We start from the raw sequence: 23280 nt of genomic DNA, 5'->3' as shown, positions 1-23280 counted from the left end.
TTAATAAAATCTTTTGATTATCAGTTGCAACAAAAATAAAACATTTTATAAAATATATAAAAATATCACCAAAGAAAAATATTAAATACGATAATAATCAATCTTTCTAGTCAATATGACTGTGTTTTACACAATCATACGAACATTTTGCGCCTGGCCACTTACAAAATCATATTGTTCCATAAAATTACAACCTTTTGATCTTTACCCGGCTCCATTTCTTACAACCGTTGAAAGATGTTGTTTGATTAAGATGGCAACGTAAACTGGATGGATTATAGAAACATACTTATGTAATTTCGTACATTTTATGCAGAGAGAGCTACTAAAAAATGGGCAAAAGATGAAAAGACGAAATGAACGTGAAACAAAATGGTCGAATTTTTCACTTTTTTCTTCCATAACTAATAAATAACTTTGTCTCGTGTGTAAAGTACATTAATACATTTAAATGTAATAGTTACTTGTACCTGTGCCCCCTCCCCCGGAGACTTTAAGTACATCACTGGCGAAGCCGTCAAGATAATGGTCTTGGTCTGAATTTAACAGCTCGTAGCTCGATTTCTTCTTGTCTGTGTATATTTTATCATATCACGAATTGTAATTATTTTGACTTTTTAATATTCGCAAAAAATATTTTAAAGAAAATACCCGAAAAATGGCAATCCCTCAACTTATCTTCGAAATTTGCAAAACAAAAGATAAAAAAATTTAAATAATTTATTTATAATGATAAAGAATCTGAATTTACAAATTTCCCAAAAAAAGGTAAAGAATAAAATAAAAAATTATGCTGTCGTCAGGGTTTTCCCGAATCTGAAAAAACAAAATCTTCACGTTTGGCGTTCAGCGCCCATACGGTACTATACGGTTTTGCCCCATAACCTTTGGCCCACTTTTATAATAACACCCTCTATAGTTACATATTATTGACAAAACAAACTTATATTTTTGTATAATAAAATACAATGATTTTCTAGAAATTTAAATGTCAATGTGTAATATATACAACTTGTATAATTTTCTAAAATATTAACTAAATAATTTTTATCCAAAATTTTAATAACTAATTGTTGTTTCCATTTTCTGGTAATGTTTCAATTTTTAAATCAATAGCTGGTGCTACTAATTTTATATTATACTGAATTTTTTTACTTCTGAGGTAGCTGTATGTGTTATCGAATATCACAGTATCTGTAAACAAAAACATTTTTTAATTACAGGTAAGTTTAATAATTTTTTTTACAATTATAGATAATAAGATAATCGGATAAATTCTATACCAAATAATACTGATTCAGGAAAATTGAACCATTATTTGAAAAAAAATTAAATACATCGTCGAATTTATCTCCCGTAGGTAGTCTACGGACATCAGCCCATGTGTAGCAGTCATTCAAGATGGGGTTCAAAATTTTGTCTATCATTGTTAGGTCATAAAATAAAAACAAGAAACTCTTTTTCGAGTAAGAGAACAATTTATTAGGTCAAAATATGATATTCAGTCACTATTTATCCTTCTGCGAGGTAAAAAATAAACTTTTTCAAAACTGTGTGTGCATCTTTACACCACGATGTATACTGAGTGAGGCTAAATTGTTTAGCCGATCTTCAGACATTGTGGATCTAGGTATGTTTTGAGACGACGAAAAGTTTAAGAGGAGCGTTCTTTTGTTACTATTGTCACAGGTAAAACTGCCAGAACGTGAAGTATTTGGTAGACATTTGGAAACGCATCTTCATTGAAAATATCGAGTAATTCGAGTGAATTTCGATGCCCTAAAAAGGTTCTGGGTTCAAAAGTCGATCCTGTAAATATGTCAGAAAGAAATTGATGTACGATTTGTAGATCCGGAAATAATTTTCTAGTGAATCAGTCTGTACATTCGAGCGTTGGGTCTATTTTGACGGGAGCCTTCGTATTCATCGCAGATTTCGTGACTGAATATCACATTTTTACCTAATAAAATGATGGACAAAAGTGTGAAACTTCTTCCCTTCTTGGATGATTCCTGCGCACAGATCTGAAATGATATAATCTTTACCATCAGGGTCAGATTTAATTAGATAGCTCTTGGGGTACATGTGAAGTACGGTTTTTTGCAAAAATGTCGAAATTGATAGAATTTGCAGCAATAAATTAACACAGTTAAAATTTAGCGTTTATTGATGATAAAAAAAACATTGATGGTAAATTTTATTAGAACTTGGAAATTCAAGATTTTTTAGGCGAAAAACTTGAATACAATTTTTGGAAATCTCCCTCGTGATATCGAGATTATGCAAGAGCAAAAAACTTACAAGTTGATGGGGCCACACATTCAATAACTCCAACTTCACTATCATAATTACAATTTACTCTTTTACTAGGTACAACGTTATCCTTATTTCCGTCCTCATCGATACGATTAATCGCAAATTTTATATCATGGCCATCGGTTTTAAAATCCCAACTAGAAAGAAATGAATATAATTTATTAAAAAAATTGTAATTTTCTATTTTTAGTATATAAATCATGGACACTAAAGAAGGACATTCAACTCAAATGGGAGAATTGACAGAATTTGTCATCGAAATGGCAGAAGTTATAGCGTCGATAGTGTTCCTTTTACACCGAAGTGCATTGCAAGAAATAAAATTTGATCACATACGAACATATGAGCAAAATACTACATAAATGCGTCGTCATATTTTTAAAATCAAACTCCCGTCTTACACTCGCTCCACTATCCGGTGCAAAAGGCACACTACTGGCATCTTATTTTTGATAGATATTTGGTTACGTGGAGTTGAATCTCCTTAAAGTAGTCTCCATGATATAAATATTGTACCTTAAAATATAGCCTTGGTCCGCACAAATATAATCTAATTTTAACTTTTCACCTTTTTTAACCGTAGCGTGTACATAATCATTATTGTTATCAAGTAAATCTTCTTTGTTGGCGTATAATTCTTTTGGAATTTTTCCACCCAATTTTATCTTTAAAAAATATAAAAATAAAAATATATTAAGGTAGTATACAACAGTCATTAAAAAGAAAATTTCTTCAAAAGGCCATAGTTCCCTTAGTAACAGAAAAAAATTAGATTTTTAACAATCATATTTAGGGAGACATATATATAAAAAAAAATAAATTTAGGGAAAAAAGCGGACTGCGTAAGAGCGATGAAAATGGGCATAAATCGAAAAAACACTTGGTCGCATGAATATGATTTTGTTGAATAAACTTAGACAATTATTTCAACCGGCTCCGATTAAAATCTACTGGCCCGGAGTCGATTCCTGGGTCCGACTGTTTTTTCGTTTTTATTTCCTCGTGGATGGATTGAACATCCCTCCCCTTAATTCGTATATAGTCACCTTGGAAACACATCTCGGATTACCATCTGGATCCACCATTGTACCACCATATATTTCTGGCAATTGATCTGCTGAAATATGTTCTAAAAGTGCTGGTTTCCATTTTTTTGGGTCTGCTTTATATATTTGAATTTTACTTAAAGTATAATCATTTAGGAAATTTTTAACTATAGAAAACGCAATGGCAAATACTTTTGGGGCTAAAACAGGTTTAATAATATTTTTTTATATAGATATTACTGAGAAACAATTACTTTCAATTCAAATACATACCGTTGATAATGAAACATTTTTTTAAAATTTCTGGATAGTTTTGTTCATATATTTGAATTAATGATATCGCAAATTCAGCAGCTAAAAAGAAACAAAAAATCAATACAATAACATTAATTAATAATGATAAATGTTTTGTCTCTCAACTGGCTTTTACTATATTAAAAATGAGTAATATGATATAGATTACAGATCTCAGGCTGTAAAATATTCAAGGGCAGAAAAAAAAAGCTTACCGGGTTTATACGTAAAATCTCGAAGTCTAAAACCTTCTAAGTCAATGATACCCATGACTTTATTTTCACCAGATTTGGCAGCTAAATCTAAATAATATTCTAACAATTGAATAGTGTGTCTTATCATATCTTCTTTTGATGCAGTATGTAAAAGTCCATAAATGTCCAATTCCAAAAATGGAATAACAATAACTAAAAAAAAATAAAACTAGTTTAAAAAAAAAAATCACCTGCCCCCAGAGAGAATTGAACTCTCGACCCCTGGTTTACAAGACCAGTGCTCTAACCACTGAGCTATGGAGGCTGATATTTATGTGTGTGTTTTTAATGATACTATGTTAAGTATTACTTAATTAATAATGAATGAATGTAAGAAATAAAAAATTTTATTTATTCAATCGCTCTCATGCTAATGTTTTAAATAAATCTAATAATATTGATAATTAATTAAAAAATATATGCAATTGTGTTTATGAGATTGAATATTCAAATTTTAAGTAGTTTTCAATTTAAAACTACGTGGCTATAAGATTTGTATGAAATTAAATGATAGTTAATGTATAGATGATTAAGAAGTCATTGTAAATTTTCGAATTTTAGGTAATTGTTTATTACAAAAAAAAAAAGAAGCAATAACAGTTTTCTTAAAATATAGATCATGTTTTCTCATTATATGTAGCTTTCTTTCTGTTCTTTAATTCATAAAATTTGTGGATATGGTTTTTGGAATGTAGATGATGTTTGAAAAATGAATTTTGGTCGAAAATCAAAATCTACCTATTTAAGTTCGAAAATTTATTGTACATAAAAGTTAATTTGTAGATATTTTATTTGTGTAATATACATGCTTTGAAACGAATTTTGGTCGAAAAAACTTTTAGATTTTTGTTTTGAGCCACAAACAGAAGGTTCGCGCCAAAAACCCAGCCTTCCGCGAATATTTTTGTGAAATGTCTTTATTCCCTGTATAATATATTGTCTTACGTGGTGCGCCATCTTTATCATGACCTGCTAGCCCACTTGGATAATATTTTATTAATTGTTCTGGAGCTTTCCAACCATTGGCTAGTTTGGTATCAACTTCCCATTTTTCACGCCATTTTAGACTCTGTAAAAGAAAAGAAAATTTCATATTCATATTACTTACATATTCTACTTTCTTTGAAATGTAAGAAGAGTTGCTTGTCCTTTTTTGCGTTTTGAGCCATATCGTGTAAGTTCAGGATAGAATACTTAATATTATTTATACGCGTTAATATTATTGACTAAATGGTATAATAAAGCGGAAAGTAAATTGATTCGATTTAATAATAGTGTAGTTTTGTAGTATGAGTAATAAAATTGAAAGTTTTATTATTAAATAATTTATCAACAATACCAACATATTAGTAAAATGGAGTATTTATAATTTGTAAAACATATATGCATATATGTAAATTATATCCATATGTAGGATACAGTAGTAGTATCGTTCTATCGTCTAGTGCACAAAACCACTTTTTTACAAATCCGATGACTAGGGAATGTACATGGCTACAAAAGTACAGCGGCTATAGAGTTTAAAAAAGAAGGCCACCATCTTGATTTGAAGGGATCAGTTTGTTTTTTTGCAATAACTGCTACACTGTTGATTTTAGCGAAAAAATTCCGAAAACATTTTTGTAGAGAATAACATTATCTTAAAGTGCTTGTCTATAAAACTAATCTAAAACTTGCGTGGTCTTATGAGATCCAATTATGGTTTCTTTCAAACAATGGTGTTAAAAGAGCAGTTAGTGAATCTCCGTGGTCCGTGGTATGTGCGTAATGACGACATACATCACAGTCTAGAATTGTTCCAGTGCGTGAAGAAATTGCACGGTTCAGTGACAGTTACTTAAAAACGTTTAAGTGATCAATTTCTTAGACAATATAGTGAACTAGCTATGAACTACCTGCTTCGCTGGGCAACTTCAATTTTAAATAAAAAGATTATTGTGTTATAACCTCCCTTCATATGTCGTCACTTACCCTCCTTTTGTTCACAATTTCGTTTAACCTCTAAAATCTGTTTTTCTCTATTATATTATGGATGTATTATACATAAAAACCTTCCTCTTGAATCACTCGTATCTATTAGAAAAAACCGAATCGAAATCCGTTGCGTAGTTGTACAGAACCATTGATATACGAGTTACCTTGCTCGATGTTTAATAATCCATGCTCTAGTTGTTGTTAAAGTTTATAATTAACACTGTCTTTATATTAATTTTTAATTTTCGTATGTTAATAATAGTAAAGAGCTCTATAATTATTTTGAAAATAAGAAATTTTTAGAAAATTATGTTGCTATCGTCAACTTGTTTTTATGACATATTTCCTATATAATCGTGAACAGTTGGTAATAATTAATTATTCAATCAACCGTATGTTTTTATTATAGTTTAGGTTTACTAATTAGAAATAATCTATATAAAATTGGCATAAATGATATGCAAATAAGGTTTAATTATATAATCAATTTCTGGATAGGTAATGTATTCATCCTGAAAATGGAAATCTTAAATTTTAACGAATGTATATGTTTGTATATCTAATTTGTATGGGACGCAGTCGACTGATTTGTGGTCAAATTTTTAGTAAATATTAGGTATTTCAACAATTAACTAAGTCAATTGTTTATTTTCACATGTTTTTAAATCTGTTCTCCGTTATTATGAGTTGATAGTTGATTAGTGGCTTTTATTCTATAAATTTCAATTTCTTGCTTCAAATAAGTTCACAGAAGCGTGTTTTATATGTTAGCGGGAAGTTATTATGGGTTACGTATCTCAATTTGACCTATTTAATTATTTCGGATAAAAACAGTGAATTAGATGTCTAATTATTTACTTAAAAAAGGAAGTTATTGGCCGGGCTTTATGAGTCATACCCCTGACGTACTTTATTTACGATTGGTGGTATTAGGTGTTATTAAATATTGTTTAGAAATGCATTGATTAAATTGTTTAGGAAAAAATTTGCATATTAATGTTTAACTTACATCACGTAACATTTTCTCAGCATCCTCTACATTCCAATTACGTGCTCGAAGCCATCTTACAAGAAAGTAGTCATCGTGGTGAGGTTTCTTGACATCATGTACTACACGCTTAAACTGAAAAAGAAAAGAAAATATTAGTATACATGATGGCCGATATATCACATAAACACTTAATGTTACACATTTGATATTAGGATTATTTCAGGTACAATTCAGGATTTTTTAGGTGTAAAAAAGTGTAGATAGTAGAAAGTCACGAAGTAATTCTTTGATTTCATTGTTAAAAAAATTATTTAACAATTCCAATAAGATCGTATCAAATTTGCCTGTGTTATCAAATTTTTTAACTTTATGACGTCATCAGAATCCAAAAAATTTAATTTTGCTCTATCACATTCATATTTTATCCAATTTTGATCAACCAAGTATGTAATCCTACTACTTTGGATTCATACTTTTCGAATTTGTGATCAAAATTAACCTAGCGAAAATTGATTTTAAGAATGTGGAGTCCTGGACCCGGCATTAAGCACATAAATGATAGCTAGCGAAAAACAGACATCACAGCTGATAAAAATGACTCAAAATTAGTGGGTTTTAAAAAAAATTCCAATAAAATCGGATCAAATTTGCTTGTGTTATGTAAATTAATGAGCGCCTTTTACATGATTCTTTACTAACTTTTTGTTTTGCGTATAAGACATACGTTTTGTTTTGCGCAGGTGGCAGGTGCCTCCTTTGCCACGCCCTAGTTACGAACCTGCTGGCTTGAGACCCTCGATATCAATAAAATCTTATTATAAATAATTATTTACATAATAGGAATGCACTTTCCTAATTCATCACATCTGAAATAATTTGATGTTCCTTTTTTAGATTGTATCTCTTAAGATCAATTCTCTCCTATTAAAAAAGCAAATATAATAAAAGATGCAGAAGAAAAACATTGAATTATTATTTATTCTTGGCTTTACTGAATATTTCTTCTTATTTTAGTTGAACTATCAATATTTTTCTAATTAAAAATGCAATAATATACGAAGTAAAAAAAACTACGTTATAAGAAAATATCTTTTTTAATAAACCGTATACAATATTACTTTTATCTTTATCTTGTGTTCTCTTGGAAAATAGTTAATTAATAGAAAATGATTCTCATTACATAGCAAAATAAACATTCATTAAAAAAATAATATCAAGTATTTGCGAGACTGTTTTACATACGGTTCGAATCATATAAAATTATTCAAATCTTGTTGCGAATGATGCTTCAGATGTGTAATAATTCAACTTTAGGGCAATAGTCGGGCGGATTGTCATATTCTGAATGCGAGCACCAAATTTTTTTATTGCAGGGGAAATCATTTTGCCATGCCAATAAACAGTCCACTCCTTTATCACTCCAAGCCTGATTATGACTGCCATACTGATTGATTGACGTCATTAGTGATTTTCGAAATGTATTTATTACTAGACTTTCAATTTTTGATGAAAGCTAATTCCTCCATCGTCTATTTTTAATTTTATATGAAAATCATTTTAAAATATGGGTGATTCCATGAAAAAATGTTCCATGAATGAAAAAAAAGAACTTTGAGTCTAAATAATATTTCTTCGTAAATGTTAAGACTTTTTGATTCTTATAAATTAAACTCAAAAATAGCATTTTTAACACCTTCGAACTAAAAAAAGGGGTATTATAAGTTTGACCGCTATGTGTGTGTGTGTGTCTGTGTCATCTTTTTATCGTCAATTTTTATTTCTTTGGTTTCATTTGAAAGGTAATTTAAAGGAGAGTATTCTTAGCTATGATTCAAGTGTGAGTTTAGGGTTCCGTACCCGAAAAATTTGTAGGTGTTTTTTAAATTTTGTAAATTTCACTTGTAGTTCATTTTTATATCCTTAAAATGGTTTTGAAGTTCCTACCTTTTGGCATTTTAAAATATAACTTAAAATACAACCATTTTCAAGTGGCGATAGTGTCAGTCACGTTTGGTTCTGTAGTATCAGTCACAATTTATTTTTCTAATAAATTTGATTCTAGAATACTAAGGTTGTTTATTTTACCATTTTGGTAAACACCACGGTTGGACAGACAGACAACTGGAAATGAACTAATTAGGTAATCTTATGAACAACAATATTTTTAAGCGTTACAAACTTGGGACTAAACTTAGTATACCTTGATATATTTCATATATGCATGGTATGAAAAGGCAAGACAAAAAATCAACCAGATATATATGAGAAATATGTAACATAGAAAACTAATTAAGGCTCTTGATTTTTAGTTCAAACCTTTTGACCAGAAGACATACACTTTCACAATACAACAAAGTAGTTAGGATTTATTTTTCTATGTTGCAAAAGTGTTTTTTTTTTGTGTGCAAAATAAAGAAAAAGACATTTGAGTGGGTATCTAGTAAACAAATAACATCTTTATATTTAAATATATTTAGAAAGTGTAATGATAAATAGAAATTTATTTATAGAATTTGTGTAAAAACTTTTTAGCGAATAAAATGAACAATGATAATGTTTTTTATGATAACTGATAAATATTGGCCAATCTGTTTTAGTTCGACCGCCATCAGACAATTTTTCTATTAGTAAGTGTACTACTTTAGTTTGTACTTCACTTTAGATGTTCCATAAGTTAGGAGCAAGTTTTTCGTAATTTTTTTTAGTCCAATCCGATTTATCAATATTTTCATATATTATGCAGGGAACAAACTTTTTGTTTTGAAATTTGATGAAACTCGGTAAATAGGGTAATTTTGACCCAAAAAGTATAAAAATCAGGTTATTTTAATGGTTGGATGCGGAGTTTCTGAGATATCACAATATTTGGATCGATTTTGGTCCTTATCTCAAAAACTATTCAACCAGTCATCAAATGCACCAGATTTTTGTACTTTTTGGGTCAAAATTACCTTATATACTGAGTTTTATGAAAATTGGAGATAAGAAAAATTTTTAGATTTTTTGCAATTTTTTAAGGGGTTTGTTAAAATCGAGAAAATCGGGAAACAAATTTTTGTTTTGGTATTTGATGAAACTCGGTGGACATTTTTTTTAAATTTTGATCCAAAAAAATATAAAAATCAGGTTAATTTAATGATTGGACCTATAGAAAGTCAGCGAGTATCATGGGCAAAACATCATTTTCAAAAACGGATCACTTTGTCCAATTTTATACATATTATTACACACGCTTTCATTTTATTAGTTAAAATCGTGTAGTAGTTACATAAAAGTGGGTAAATGATGAAATTGGATGCGCTACCAGCATTATTTATTAAAAAATAATAATAATAATGAATACTAGTTAAATATTCCTGTTATTCTGGTGTTGCTTGGTTGGTTGTTTGTGGTTACGTATTGAAAGTGATCGTAAGAAAGTCACTTTTCCTATAAACGTTTACATATTAAGTCGCTTACAGTCTTACAAATCATGAGATTAGATTTAGTTGTTGACCTCAGATGGTATTTAAAAGATGAAGTAAGAAAGAAGTATATACTACTTAAACATAATAGTTCAACTAATATGCATGGTTATATTATAAATAATACTTTCTTTATGCACCATGCAGTTCTAATTTATCGTCTCGTAAGCTAATAATTCAGTTCTATCTACAAATGATTATATTTACTGTGCAATCATTAGAAAAGATATTAAATTCAATTTATGGTATCGCTCATTCTTTCACAAAAAAGTTTTATATGTGTTTACAGTTTTCTGTCCCAATATACAGAATGTTCGATGTACATTTAGGCATATAAATATCACTAATAAGACAGAATACATGCGTTAAGCAATGCATCTAAGTGAGAGGTATTATATACATATGTTGAAGCTTCGATATGCGTTGAGATAGTTGTAAGACGCTTGAAGAGTAGGAGTTTCTTAGTTGAATAAATGAACTACAACAGATAAGCCATGATACAAGCCACTTTTGCAATTTCATATGACACCTATAATACCTCTTACTTAGATGCATTGCTTAACGCATGTACTCTGTCATACTCGTGATATTTATATGCCAAGATGTAAATCGAACATTCTGTATATACTCTTTGGTAATTCGAAACAAAGATGAATTGACTCTTTCTATACCACGTATATATCAAATATATGCATGGTATATTAAGTTTAGCCCCAAGTTTGTAACGCTTAAAAATATTGATGCTACCAATAAAATTTTAGTATATCGGTTGCTCATCTGTCTGTCTATAAACACGATAACTCAAAAACGAAAATCAAGCATTTTTATAGCGTGCTCAAGGCGTAAAAAGTGAGGTTGAGTTCATAAAATAGCATATAGGTCAAGGTCTTGGATCCGTAGGACATAAGCGTAAAAAATGTTCCTCGTAAAAAATAAACAACTTTTGTTTGAAACATTTTTTCGTAAATATCACTGTTTATACGTGAGAAAGCAAATTAGCTTAGAAAAATTATACACTATGTTTAATTTACATCTTGGCATAGGCATCCCTCACAAGAATGACAGAGTACATCCGTTAAGTAATGCGTGTAAGAAAGAGGTGTTATATTTTTTCTTGTAAGTTTTGAAGTTTCGGTTTCCTTTAAGCTGTACAATGGTTCTACTGCTGCTGTGTGTATCGAAGCTATATTCAGCACATGGGCAAGAAAACATGCCCATAACACCTCCTTCTTGTACGCATTGCTTAATGTATTACATACGTACTCTCGCATACTCGTGGGAGATGTACATTCTTTACTTGCTTCCGTGGTGTGTGTACTATTTTTCTCCCTGACGGAGGCAGGAAGCGGAAACGTCGTTTATCTCAGCGGGTAGGCTGTCGACACTTTCTGCACGGAGCTAGGTGAGACGAAATTTTAAAAATGTTCATATATATATATCATGCTATAAGTTATTTTTATATACTTATTAATATTCAATATTAATAAATAATTTATAATATCATTTATTATTAATATTTGACGGCATGTTTAAATAATTTATAATTGATAATTTTATTATTATAATGTTCCTATATATGTACGCACGCTGCCTACAGCCTAACAACCCAGCTATCAGCTATAGTTTTAGGAGGAACATGGAAAGTTTTGTTATTTACAAATTAATTTAAATTAAATTATTATAAATGGATTAAATTGTTGTATTTTGGTAAACGCAGAACACAGATTGCGTATAAATTATTATAGATTGATTTTTTGTTGTTTGAATTAATATTTTGATCACGTTTACTGATTTTATTGTCAACTATAGCAACTAAATAATTTTGGCTTTCGTTGGGTGTATATTTATGTTGTCGTTGTGAAAAAAGCCAATCGTCGATCAGGCTTAAAACCCTGCTCATAGGTAGCAACTTTCATTAAAGAAAGAGATTGAGTCTTTCAATTTCTTCACTCAATTCCTATATATTATAAATGTGAAAGGAAGGATGTTTGTTTGTTTGTTACGCTTTCACCCAAAAACTAGCTAATGGTTTTTAATGAAACACACATGAGTTTCATCAGAATAACACATGAGCTATAAATTAAAAAGATATAGAAACTAAAACAAAAAAAAATTTTTTTTTTAAAATTTAATCTGACATTTACTATTTTAAAGTTTTAAAGAAAACTTTAATTTATGGCTCAAAATGATGACCACAGATGAAGGAAATTTATGATAATCATTTCGAACCATAAATTAAAGATTTCTGTAAAAATTAAAAATAGTAAATATCAAAATTCATGGCTAATTTTTCTGATATACTCAATGAATTATGACTACTTTACAATTTAAAAAATTGAAAACTGTACATATACATATTATAGTGTCGTAAAACAATCCCTTCAAGTGTTATGGAACGTTGATAATAAATTATCATAATTATTATGATATTGTATTTTTGTTTTATTTATCATATATAAATATATTTTCTTCAATCCCGAGGGGAATGTAGAAGGCTTAAAAGGTTTCATTTAGTTACATATAATAGCTGAAGAATAATTATTGTGCTAATTTTTTTGCCGACCAACGGTCAGGGTTAATTTAATTAAAAATGTTTAAGAAAAAGTTGCCCCACAGAAATGTAGTTTATTTTAATATTAAATAACAATTGTAAATATTATAAAAACAAGTTTTTTTTTAATAAAATTAAAGTAGAACATACTTTATTTATGTTATACTTAAGGACGTTCCATAAATACGATTGTTCAAATCCGATTTTCCTACAAATTTTGTACAGTTGTATGGAACTAAGCATTTTGAAAAAATCGAATTTGACATTACGCTTTATAGCAGTATATGCTTAAAAACTCAAAAAATTTTGCATCGATTGAGCTCAAATTTTGATATGATATACAACCCGCTTCAAAGATTATTTTTACCTATTTTAAACTCACGAAGCAGAGGGGATATGGTGGTGGAAGAAGGATCTGACAATCGAGTATTTGTTTTTGAGTACTTGAGAAAAAGATGCACTCCTTATGAACAGTACATTCATCATAAAACAACTCGTTATAGTTGAAAGCGTTCATCTTAACGACGTTCCATATCAAATTTTGAGGATGGATTTTGTTAGAACTTGAGAAAATTAGACGAAAAAAAGGATTAAATTGTTGCATTTTTTTGTTTTATTGTCAACTATAGCAACTTAACAATTCTGGCTTTCCCTGGGTGTATCTACCTACATGTTAAAGTTGTGAAACAAGTCAATCGTCGATCAGGCTTTGAAAATTTGATTAGGTATTATCCGATTATTTGAATAAATAATTGATTTCAAAAGTAGGCATATTTAGATAGACTGAACTTTACAATATACTTTTCGATATAAATCATAGTTTTTGAAATATTGATGCCTGAAGAGAAAATCACTTATAGAAGAAATAATAGACAGATGCCAATAATTTCATCACTTTTAATGTATTTTATGGGAAAACGACTGTCGCTGGTTATAATTTTCTTAATAGGAAAATATTTGTCATGCTTTTAACTAATGAATATTAGTTTTCCAAATTAAGCTAAAGAAAATTAGCCTTGTTACATAACAAAGCATTCCTTTTAAAAGACTTCAATATTATATTAAAAAATAGCTCAAATCTAAAAATTTAACAGCGTAATGGGTACTAAAAAATTTATTTGCTCATAGGGCATTAATAAGAATATATTTAAACGATTTAAAGATGATCCTAAGAAACGTGAAATTTTTTTCAACCATCCTTAAGGTACCTTATAGTACTATCGGTAATAGACTTTGAATTCAGAATTTAATGAAACTTGGCATAGTTGTCCATTATTATATCATAATTAACCAGTTAAATTTTTAGGCGCCTTCAGAGAACTGAAAAAAAGATATTTTAACATTGATCCTTATGGAAAATCACAGATTTTATTTTATTTCACAAAACTGGACGTTCAGATTTTCAGTTCTCTGAAGGCTCCTAAAAATTTAACTTGTTAATGTTACTATTTTTTTGTTTTGTTTTAATTACTGTCAATTGCATGAAATTTTTTTTTCAATTGATAAAAAATACTTCTACTATTTATTAAAACTATGAAAAAAAGTAAAATATAAAAAAAAATTAACATAAATATATACAGTAGACCCGCGGTAATCCGGCCCCTTCATAATCCGGCATCCCTTGTAATCCGACATAACTATAACGGTAATCACAAAGCAGATTTATTATAAATACCGGAATTCTTCGTGAATGAAATTAGAAAATGATTGAAATCTTTTCACTTCGATATGTAATTTGTCGGATTACAAGGTATTCTTTTTCAAAAAGTTCCGGACTACAAGAGGTTTGTAGCAGTACTCGATAGTCCGACAAATTCGATAATTCGACACCACTTTGCAAAACGTTTGTCGGATTACCGCGGGTTCACTGTATTGAATAACTTCTTTCCTAGTTAAATATAATAATAATAATAATTATATATAATTTGAATTGCAAAGTGACCATGAACCTTGTTGAATCGTTCATTGCATTAAACATTCAATTTAGTTCAACATAACCAGTTTTTTTTAACATGATTGCATTGATTTGTAATTAATAATACCTATAATAAGTAAAGTAAGTACTCTAAAAAAGTAGTGGTTAGAGTTGATTGACGAACTGAAAGATAAAACCCTCAACCTGAACAGTACTGAGGTGAAAATAAATGTTTTTGAAATATCTTCTATTTTTTTTTAGAAAAACAAGTGAAAATAAACAATTGACTGAGTTAATTGTTGAAATACCCTATCTACAGTGCGAAATATTGGTATCATAAAACGAATTACTGAAAAAAAAAGTTCAGGCAGTCGTAGGGACTGCCGATAGAAGTGAAAACGGAACTATTAAATTAAGACTAATTGAAATTATATGCAAAAATTATATGCAATTTTTTATCCTATTATCCTAAAAAGCGTCCAACGCGCACATAATACAGGCAGAAATAGTCGATGTATTAGTGTATACGTGTACACAGGCTACTGCGCGTGCGCTAGTCTGGCTCACCATAGCTATAGATATACTATTATCATTAGGGTGTCGGTGACGCCAACCGATGATTTTACCCTCTACCAAAACGCTCAACGCGCCTAAAGAAGTTTTCACTTCAAAAAAATTGATAAAATGAATGGCATTTGTGTGTTAATACTTCTATAAGTAATTTTCTCTATATCTTAAGGCATCAATATTTAAAAACTATGGAATATATCGAAAAAAATTTACTCTTAAATTCGTCTAATTTTTCCAAGTTCTAATAGAATCCACCCTCAAATATTTTGATATATTCTTTTTTTTGGGAACATCCTTAAAATTTACGGTAGTTACGTAGTTCCTTGTGTATAGGTAGAATATACAATACTAACGTAACCTCTTGCACTATTAATTAATAGGGGAAAAGAAGGATCCGTTCTTAAGCTATTTTAATAAAAAAATTTATAAAATTGGAAATGGGTAGATACGTGTTTCGACTCAAAGTAAATTAGAGCATTCATCACAATTAATTATTATCAAACATTCATATTGATTAATCAAAAAGGAAATCGGACAAAGACTTTCGAATTTTTATGAGACGAACGAACATTAAAATGAATTTCTTGCAAATGTTTTATAAAATAGTTTTCAGACAAAAATAAACTTTTGACAATAGTTTTGTAATAATTGGAAAAAAAGTAGATTTAATTATCATCGCGTATTATATATTTTTTTGTATAATCAAATATGATAGCTTGAAGAGTTATTGAATTTTATTTTTGATTGTCATGTTATGGTAACTAACTAAATTATACTGCAGTCAAAATATATTTAAAAAAAAATTAACACAAATTTAGATTTTTGATTATAATTGATCTATATCTTGCGTTTTTACAAGATATCAGCTTTTTATAATGCAATTTCTTGAAATACTTAAAGGGACAAAAAATATTAATTTTCGAACGGTTTTTCCTTACATGCGGGAAAAACGATTAGTATATAGTAACTATTTCAGATATATAATCACATATATGTATGCATAATGTTGAAAGTATGAAATTTTACTGAAAAATGGTAAAGGAAAAAATAGTTAAAAATTGAATTTCTTACGAAAATATGCGGGAAAATTCATAATTTTTCAATTGGCTTTCCTCAAAAAGTGGAAAAATAGAATACATATATGTGTATTTATATTTTTAGAGAAATTTCAAATAATTATAATAATATACTTAACATTTTGCTCGTATTGATATTTAATTCTCTGCTCTGGTTAATTATTGTACATTACGATTTTCAAAAACTGGAATTACGGCAAAAAATAGTGACGTAAATAGACGGATAATCTGTTTAGAATCTCGATTTTACAATAATACTATGATAAGTGGATGTTCCATGCTCACCGTTTTTAGTATCTATATCTTTTAATTTATAGCTCATGTGTTATTCTGATGTATGAGCTATATTGCTGTACAGTTTCATTAATAACCGATCGCTAGTTTTCGTGTGAAAGCGTAACAAACAAAGAAACAAACAAACATCCTTACTTTCACATTTATAATATATATAGGTATACATTCAAAAGAGACAATAACAATATTTTGAAACGTTTTGGGAATTTCAAAAGAATTAAGCCAGATGTGTGATTTCTGTATACTTATTTTTCTTCACAATTACTTACCACATATTTATTTTAAAAATTGTGTAACACAATAACTGGACTATTACATTAATATTTGCAAAATATTTAATAAATAAGAATATTATAAAGTGCAATTCATTTAAAAAAGAAAGTTGAATATAAAATATTAAAAGACTCTAGGCAGATTCTTGTCAAGATCTTCTTTACTGTGCCCCTATGGGCCTATTCTATTGACCCAAACATTATTTTTTAGAGGCGGTACCAAGATGGCACTCTTTAGGGGTGCAAACAAATTGACACAAACTTTCGAGTGGTCTTAACAGATGATTTAAGATAATTTTTAAAATTTTGGTAAGATTCTCATATAAAATTTAGGGATATTATTTCTTATCCTGTCAATCCTCCGTACAGAGCGGCAATAAGTGATTAATATTTTTGATCAAAAGTCTCCAAAACTAGAAAATACAAGTTTTCAAACGAGCTATAACGGTTACGAATTCGATAATTTTTTCACAGAGAAACAGTTATCGAAATTTTGGTAAAATATTGTCTAAAAAAATGTTTCTTCTGAGGAGGATTATCCGTAATGCAAACTAGGTACATGCCTAAGGGCACGCGTTTGGAAATTTAATACATAAGACCCCCTTTCTAGGTTCCTTTAATACATCTGATGATTATATATATATTATAAGACAATGTAATTTCTTAATGATGGATTTAATTATTTATTTATTTATTGCTAATTTTTTTATTGGTTAACAAGTAATTAATTAAAAATTTGTACTTGAACTTTATAAAAAAAAATTCAAAATAAATTTAAATATTCTGCGATGAAATATTCGTAAATTTATCAAAAAAAAAATTGAATCTGCAATTTTGTTTTGAAATATTTAATGATAATTTATTTAACTACTAGTTTTTATGTTTCCTTTAATTATTTCAGATTTTGTAATTTTAAGATGAACTAACTTTATTATGAGACGAAAAACAAAAACAATGATTAACCAACTTTCATTTCTTAGAAGGACATGCATGGGCGTATTCATTGGAAAATAATTCGAATTCAATTTTAAAGCATTTTCTTTTCTTTCGAAAGACGTCCTTTAACAAGGAGCACGAATTCGCTTGGCGAACTTTAAAAATCAAATTTCTTTTTTTAAATGTAAATATTTTAGCTTTTTTGGGTTTGAATCATTTCTGTTTCACTGACTATGGGGCCTTAAAACAGTTGTAACCAACAAATTTTCGGGTGTAATCAATCTATAGTCATTATCTAAAATAGACTCTTACAATTTTGCTCACATAATTTTAGTGTGGGGGACACTTTATTATGAGACAAATACAATTCTTAAAAATCTGCCCGACAAATAATTAAAAATAAATTGTAGGTACTTATTCATAAATTTTTGTTTAAGTTTCCTAATGAGTGCACGAAATGGGGAAGAGGACCCTCAACAATGCAGTCAAAAGGTGGTGTACGTTCGGGAATTGGATCCTAGTGATTCAGATTCAAGTGGGCCTCCCACATCAGAAGAAGACGGTGAAGCGTGGCTGGATGCTAAAAAGGTAAAATTATTTTAATTTCTAGAAAATCAATTTTAGCTATAGGATTTCTAGTTTCTCGACCATTATTATTTCTCGAGGAACGAGAATTCTAGATCAGAATTTCTCGAGAAATGTTTGGATCGATTTTAGTCTGTGTCTTAAAAACTATTCGACCAGTCATCAAATGCTGCCGATTTTTGTACTTTTTGAGTAAAAATTACCTTATATACTGAGTTTTATCGAAATTGGAGATAAAAAAATTCTTCGATTTTTTGCAATTTTTTTAAGGGTACCCCTTGTAAATTGGTGTACCCCTTTGTAAAAATCGAGAAAATCGGAAAAAAAACTTTTTTTTTGGAATTTGATGAAACTCGGAAAATAGGGTAATTTTGACCCAAAAATTATAAAAATCAGGTTATTTTAATGATTGGATGCAGAGTTTCTGAGATATCGGTAAAATTGGATTGATTTTCGTCCGTATCTCAAAAACTATTCAACCAGTCAACAAATGGACCCGATTTTTGTACTTTTTGGGTCAAAATTACCATATATACAGAGCTTTATCCAAATTGGAGATGAAAATTTTTTTTCGATTTTTTGCATTTTTTTTAAGGGGTAACCCCTTTGTAAAAATCGAGAAAATCGGGAAAAAAATTTTTTGTTTCGGAATTTGATGAAACTCGGTGGAAGGGGTAATTTTGATCCAAAAAGTGTAAAAATCAGGTTAGTTTAATGATAGGATACAGATTTCAAAACTTTCCAGCCCAAACTGTCAAACTTTCCATCCCAAAATTCTCCTGCACAATACAACTCCTTTTTTTGCTTGCTCGATAAATTCGGATTGGGACTTTCACTGATAACTGTTAAAAATTATTTATATATTTACAGAGTGAATCAAGTACGACAGATTTATGGATAATACAAAAATTAATAAGATACATGAAAACGGGAAATCAAACAGCCACATTAGTTGGTTTGTGTTGCATACAAGATTTTGATTTAACATTGGAAGGAAATCAAATGGCCATACGTGATAATGGCGGTTTAGAAGTACTTGTAAACGTGTTGGAGACAAAAGAATTAAAAATAAAATTATGTGCTTTGGACGTTTTGAAAACCATTTCAGAAAACATAGAAATACGTATAAATATTATAAATTTAGGAATTACACCAATATTGGTAGCTTTACTAGATGATCCAGCAAAAGATTTACAAATGAAAGCTGCACAATGCTTGGCAATGGTATGTTTACGACGAAAAGCTAGAAAAATTGTTCGAAAATATCATGGTATAGCGAAAGTTATTGATTTGTTGGATGTGAGTCCAGAAATTTTAGCAACCAATATAGAGGAATTGAATGATCAAGCATTAGATTCAATAAATCTAGCAATGGCGGGAGCTGAAGCTTTATGTTCTTTATCAGCTTCGCGTAATAACTGTAATGTTATGGCTTCATATGGAGTAATTCCACTTTTAGCACGTTGTATTCATTCAATCCATGAACGAGTAACAACTCCAGCTCTGGCAGTACTCGCAAATAGTGCAAGTATACCACATTATAGTTTAGGTATTATTACCGAAGGAATGATTCCCGATATTGTAAAAAGTCTGGAAGGCGATGAAAAACTACAAACAAACGGTGCAACAACTATATTTAAGTGTGCAGTCACTGATAAAGCTCGAGATTTGATTCGAATTGCAGGAGGATTAGATCCATTAGTTAAAATACTTTCCGAAGAAAGTTTATTTGAAAATAAAAAACTTTTAGCTGGAACAACTGGGGCAGTATGGATGTGTGCTAAATATCACAAGAATATTGAACGTTTTAATCAACTTCAAACTGTCAGCGCACTTGTGCGCCATTTAGAGGATACCAACGAGGAGGTTTTAACCAATACTACGGGAGCTTTATCAGAGTTATTAAAAGATTCAAGTAACCATGCTGTAATGGTTACAACTGGTGGTATTAAATTAGTTGTCAACTTATTAAATGAGACATACGTGCCACTTTTACGAAATGTTCCATTAGTAATTATGCAATGTGCAAGAGATTCTAAATGTATGGATAAAATAGAAGAATTGGATGGTGTTCGATTAGTTTGGTCATTACTAAAAAATAGTGATCCAAGAGTACAAGAGAATGCAGCATGGGCACTATGTCCATGTATTGAACATGCTAAAGAATCCGGTGAAATGTGCCGAAGTTTTGTTGGAGGCTTACAATTAACTGTTAGTTTACTATCATCAGAAGATACCGGTGTATTAGCAGCCGTATGCGCAGCATTATCAGTAATTGCAAAGGATTTAGAAAATTTAGCTGTAATCAGTGATCATGGTGTTGTGAAAAAATTATGCCAATTAGTTGATACAAAAGATAAAAATCTACGACAGCAATTAGGTGCAGTTATCGCGAATAGTTGTAGTTGGGGTGGTAATTGTAAAGAATACGGTCGTCGTGGTGCTATCCCATCATTAGTTTCGTATATGATTGATGATGTTCCATCCATACATCGAACTACCGCGCAAGCGTTGTTTTCTTTATCGAAAAATGCTTTTAATTGTATCACGATGCATGAAAGTGGTGTTGTTCCATATTTACTAAAAGCGGTGTCAGCAAAGGATGAAGTTTTACAAGAAGCTGCTGCTGGTTGCTTAAAAAATATACGAAAATTAGCTTTAGAAGCCGAAACATTTCATTTGTATGACGATAAAGATGAAATGCTTAGTGAGGATGATGAAGACGCAATTATTATGGCGAAAATTGCTGAAGAGCATGAAAAGAAGAAGTGAAATTACATGTTTAATATCTTCTTTTTTTTTTTTAATTATTAGTAATAAAATTACACAATAATTAATTTGCATTTTAAATTATGAAATGTATAATATTGTTACAATATATTGGAATTCAAGGCTGAGTTACTGAAGTCAAACTTGTGCACTACACTTTTAACTCCATTTAAAATATTCAATACAATTAATTATTCAAAAAGAGAAAGTTTTTCACTACTACTCTAAAAATATAATAATTTTATCAGAACACAATGTTATCAAACAAATATTATTTACCTTTTAAAAGCATGTGTTTTCATTGCCGGCGCTGGGTTGAAATATTCTTATATAAAAAGGATATGCTCGGGAATTTTACACTTACCTGAAAAAAAGAAATAGAAAATATAATTAAATTAATTTAATAATAATAATAATGGGGATTTAACCTAGTAGATAAGCTATACCAGTCCGGGCTCACTTTGGGTCATTTTTACATGTTATTTCTTATGGGAAATTCTAAGGTTCATTTTGCACTTTTTTGTTCCTTTTTATGTAATGTTGGTTGCCTAACCTTAACGCATACTTATTATTAATGTATGTATATTGTATTCAATTACAACTCATCTGAATCACACTTGTTAACACACTTACATCATACTCTTTACTTACCATTATTTGTAATTTAGCATACGTAGCGTACGTTGGTATAATTGTCAACATAACTTCTTCATGTATTATCAACGAATATTATTAATATTATATGGATTGCTTAAAAAAATTTTACTTATTACTATGAGATTTGAACGCGGGCCCTCATGAGTGGAAGTCTACTATGCTAACCACTCCACCACAAGACCTTGTTACAACATAGACAAAAAATGTTAATAACTTAAAAACGTTTTTACAAAAATAAGTTAAAATATTATATTCATGAAGGTCAACAACTGTATTAATTAATATTCAAATATATTATTTATACATAGTTTTCAATATAATCTTTTTGAATGTAATTTGATATTTAATTGTTTGTTACGTATATATTTAAACATTTTAGTAGAAATCATTAATTTGATTCCCATTTCTTAACTTTTTCTCACATCCAAATGTATGTATGTATTATATATTTTTTATTTAAAGGAATATGATTAATTTTTCCAATAATAAAAGTTGTGAATTATTATTATTTAACATTCACAACTATAAATGCAACTTATATAGGCTAATTCAAAGGTACCTCACCTACTAACTTGGCATGACTGCATTTAATATACAGTTTTATATAATACTTATCGAATGTAACAGATACCAATAATACAGATAACAACAATTATGCAGCATTTTACAAGCGAGACCATCTGAACATAATTAATTTATAAAACTAATTGTGTATTATACAAACATCATAAAGATCATTACCAAATGTAATTAAAAGCATTTTTTCTCCAGAAACTTACCGGCAATAACATCTACATAAAAAATTAGAAGCTCATCTGTAATAATGTTTAGATACAAATTTGTATCAAGGGAATATTATTTAAAGTGTTTTGTAAAAAGAAACTCAATTATATTATTTAGATTTTTATTTTATTAGTAAACAATATTGATATACAGTATAATAATATTAATATATACTAAATTATAAATAGATAGCTAATTTACAAGGTAATAATAATTCAATGGTTAAAGAAAACTAATACATTTTTAATTTATTGGTAAACAATTGATATACAATACAATAATATTAATACTAAATTATAAATAGATAATTAATTTATAAGATAACAATTCTATTGCTAAAAGAAAACTCTAATTAATTTGTTTAATTATATGTAAATAATTTAATATATAAGTTTCTGCAAGTCCTATGACAAATTTTAAAACATACGATTTTTTTTTATAAATGAGCATATATTCAATTTGTTTTAGAGGTTATAAAAATTAATTTTACGTTACACACACACACACACAATCACACCTCAATGAGATGACAT

At 29.1% G+C, this 23280-nt stretch overlaps 2 protein-coding genes and 1 non-coding gene across 3 annotated transcripts in view; 1 reads left to right on the top strand and 2 right to left on the bottom strand.

Moving 5' to 3' along the window:
• Positions 1–45: 45 nt before the first annotated feature.
• LOC123295184 (SEC14-like protein 2) overlaps positions 46–23280 on the bottom strand; it is a 44739-nt gene continuing 21504 nt past the window's right edge. The window contains exons 2-9 of the mRNA XM_044876431.1: positions 6894–7007; positions 4856–4979; positions 3872–4063; positions 3636–3716; positions 3363–3562; positions 2833–2981; positions 2302–2453; positions 46–1194 (exon numbers count right to left, since the gene is read on the bottom strand). Coding sequence (XP_044732366.1) covers positions 1067–1194; positions 2302–2453; positions 2833–2981; positions 3363–3562; positions 3636–3716; positions 3872–4063; positions 4856–4979; positions 6894–7007 — 1140 coding nt within the window. The 3' untranslated portion in view covers positions 46–1066. The remainder of the gene's footprint in view (positions 1195–2301; positions 2454–2832; positions 2982–3362; positions 3563–3635; positions 3717–3871; positions 4064–4855; positions 4980–6893; positions 7008–23280) is intronic.
• Positions 1110–21310, top strand: LOC123296606 (armadillo repeat-containing protein gudu). Its single transcript, XM_044878147.1, has 3 exons — positions 1110–1223; positions 18391–18541; positions 19409–21310. Exons 2-3 carry the CDS (start codon positions 18398–18400, stop codon positions 21308–21310), a joined length of 2046 nt encoding a protein of 681 aa, XP_044734082.1. The 5' UTR covers positions 1110–1223; positions 18391–18397.
• Trnat-ugu lies at positions 4103–4175 on the bottom strand. The gene has a single exon. It is a non-coding gene; the product is annotated as a tRNA-Thr (tRNA).

The sequence above is a fragment of the Chrysoperla carnea genome, chromosome 3 (genome assembly GCF_905475395.1).
Source record: "Chrysoperla carnea chromosome 3, inChrCarn1.1, whole genome shotgun sequence".
In the NCBI taxonomy this organism is placed as follows: domain Eukaryota; kingdom Metazoa; phylum Arthropoda; class Insecta; order Neuroptera; family Chrysopidae; genus Chrysoperla; species Chrysoperla carnea.
Note: the sequence above shows the minus strand (reverse complement) of the source record. Positions and strands in the feature narration are given on the sequence as shown.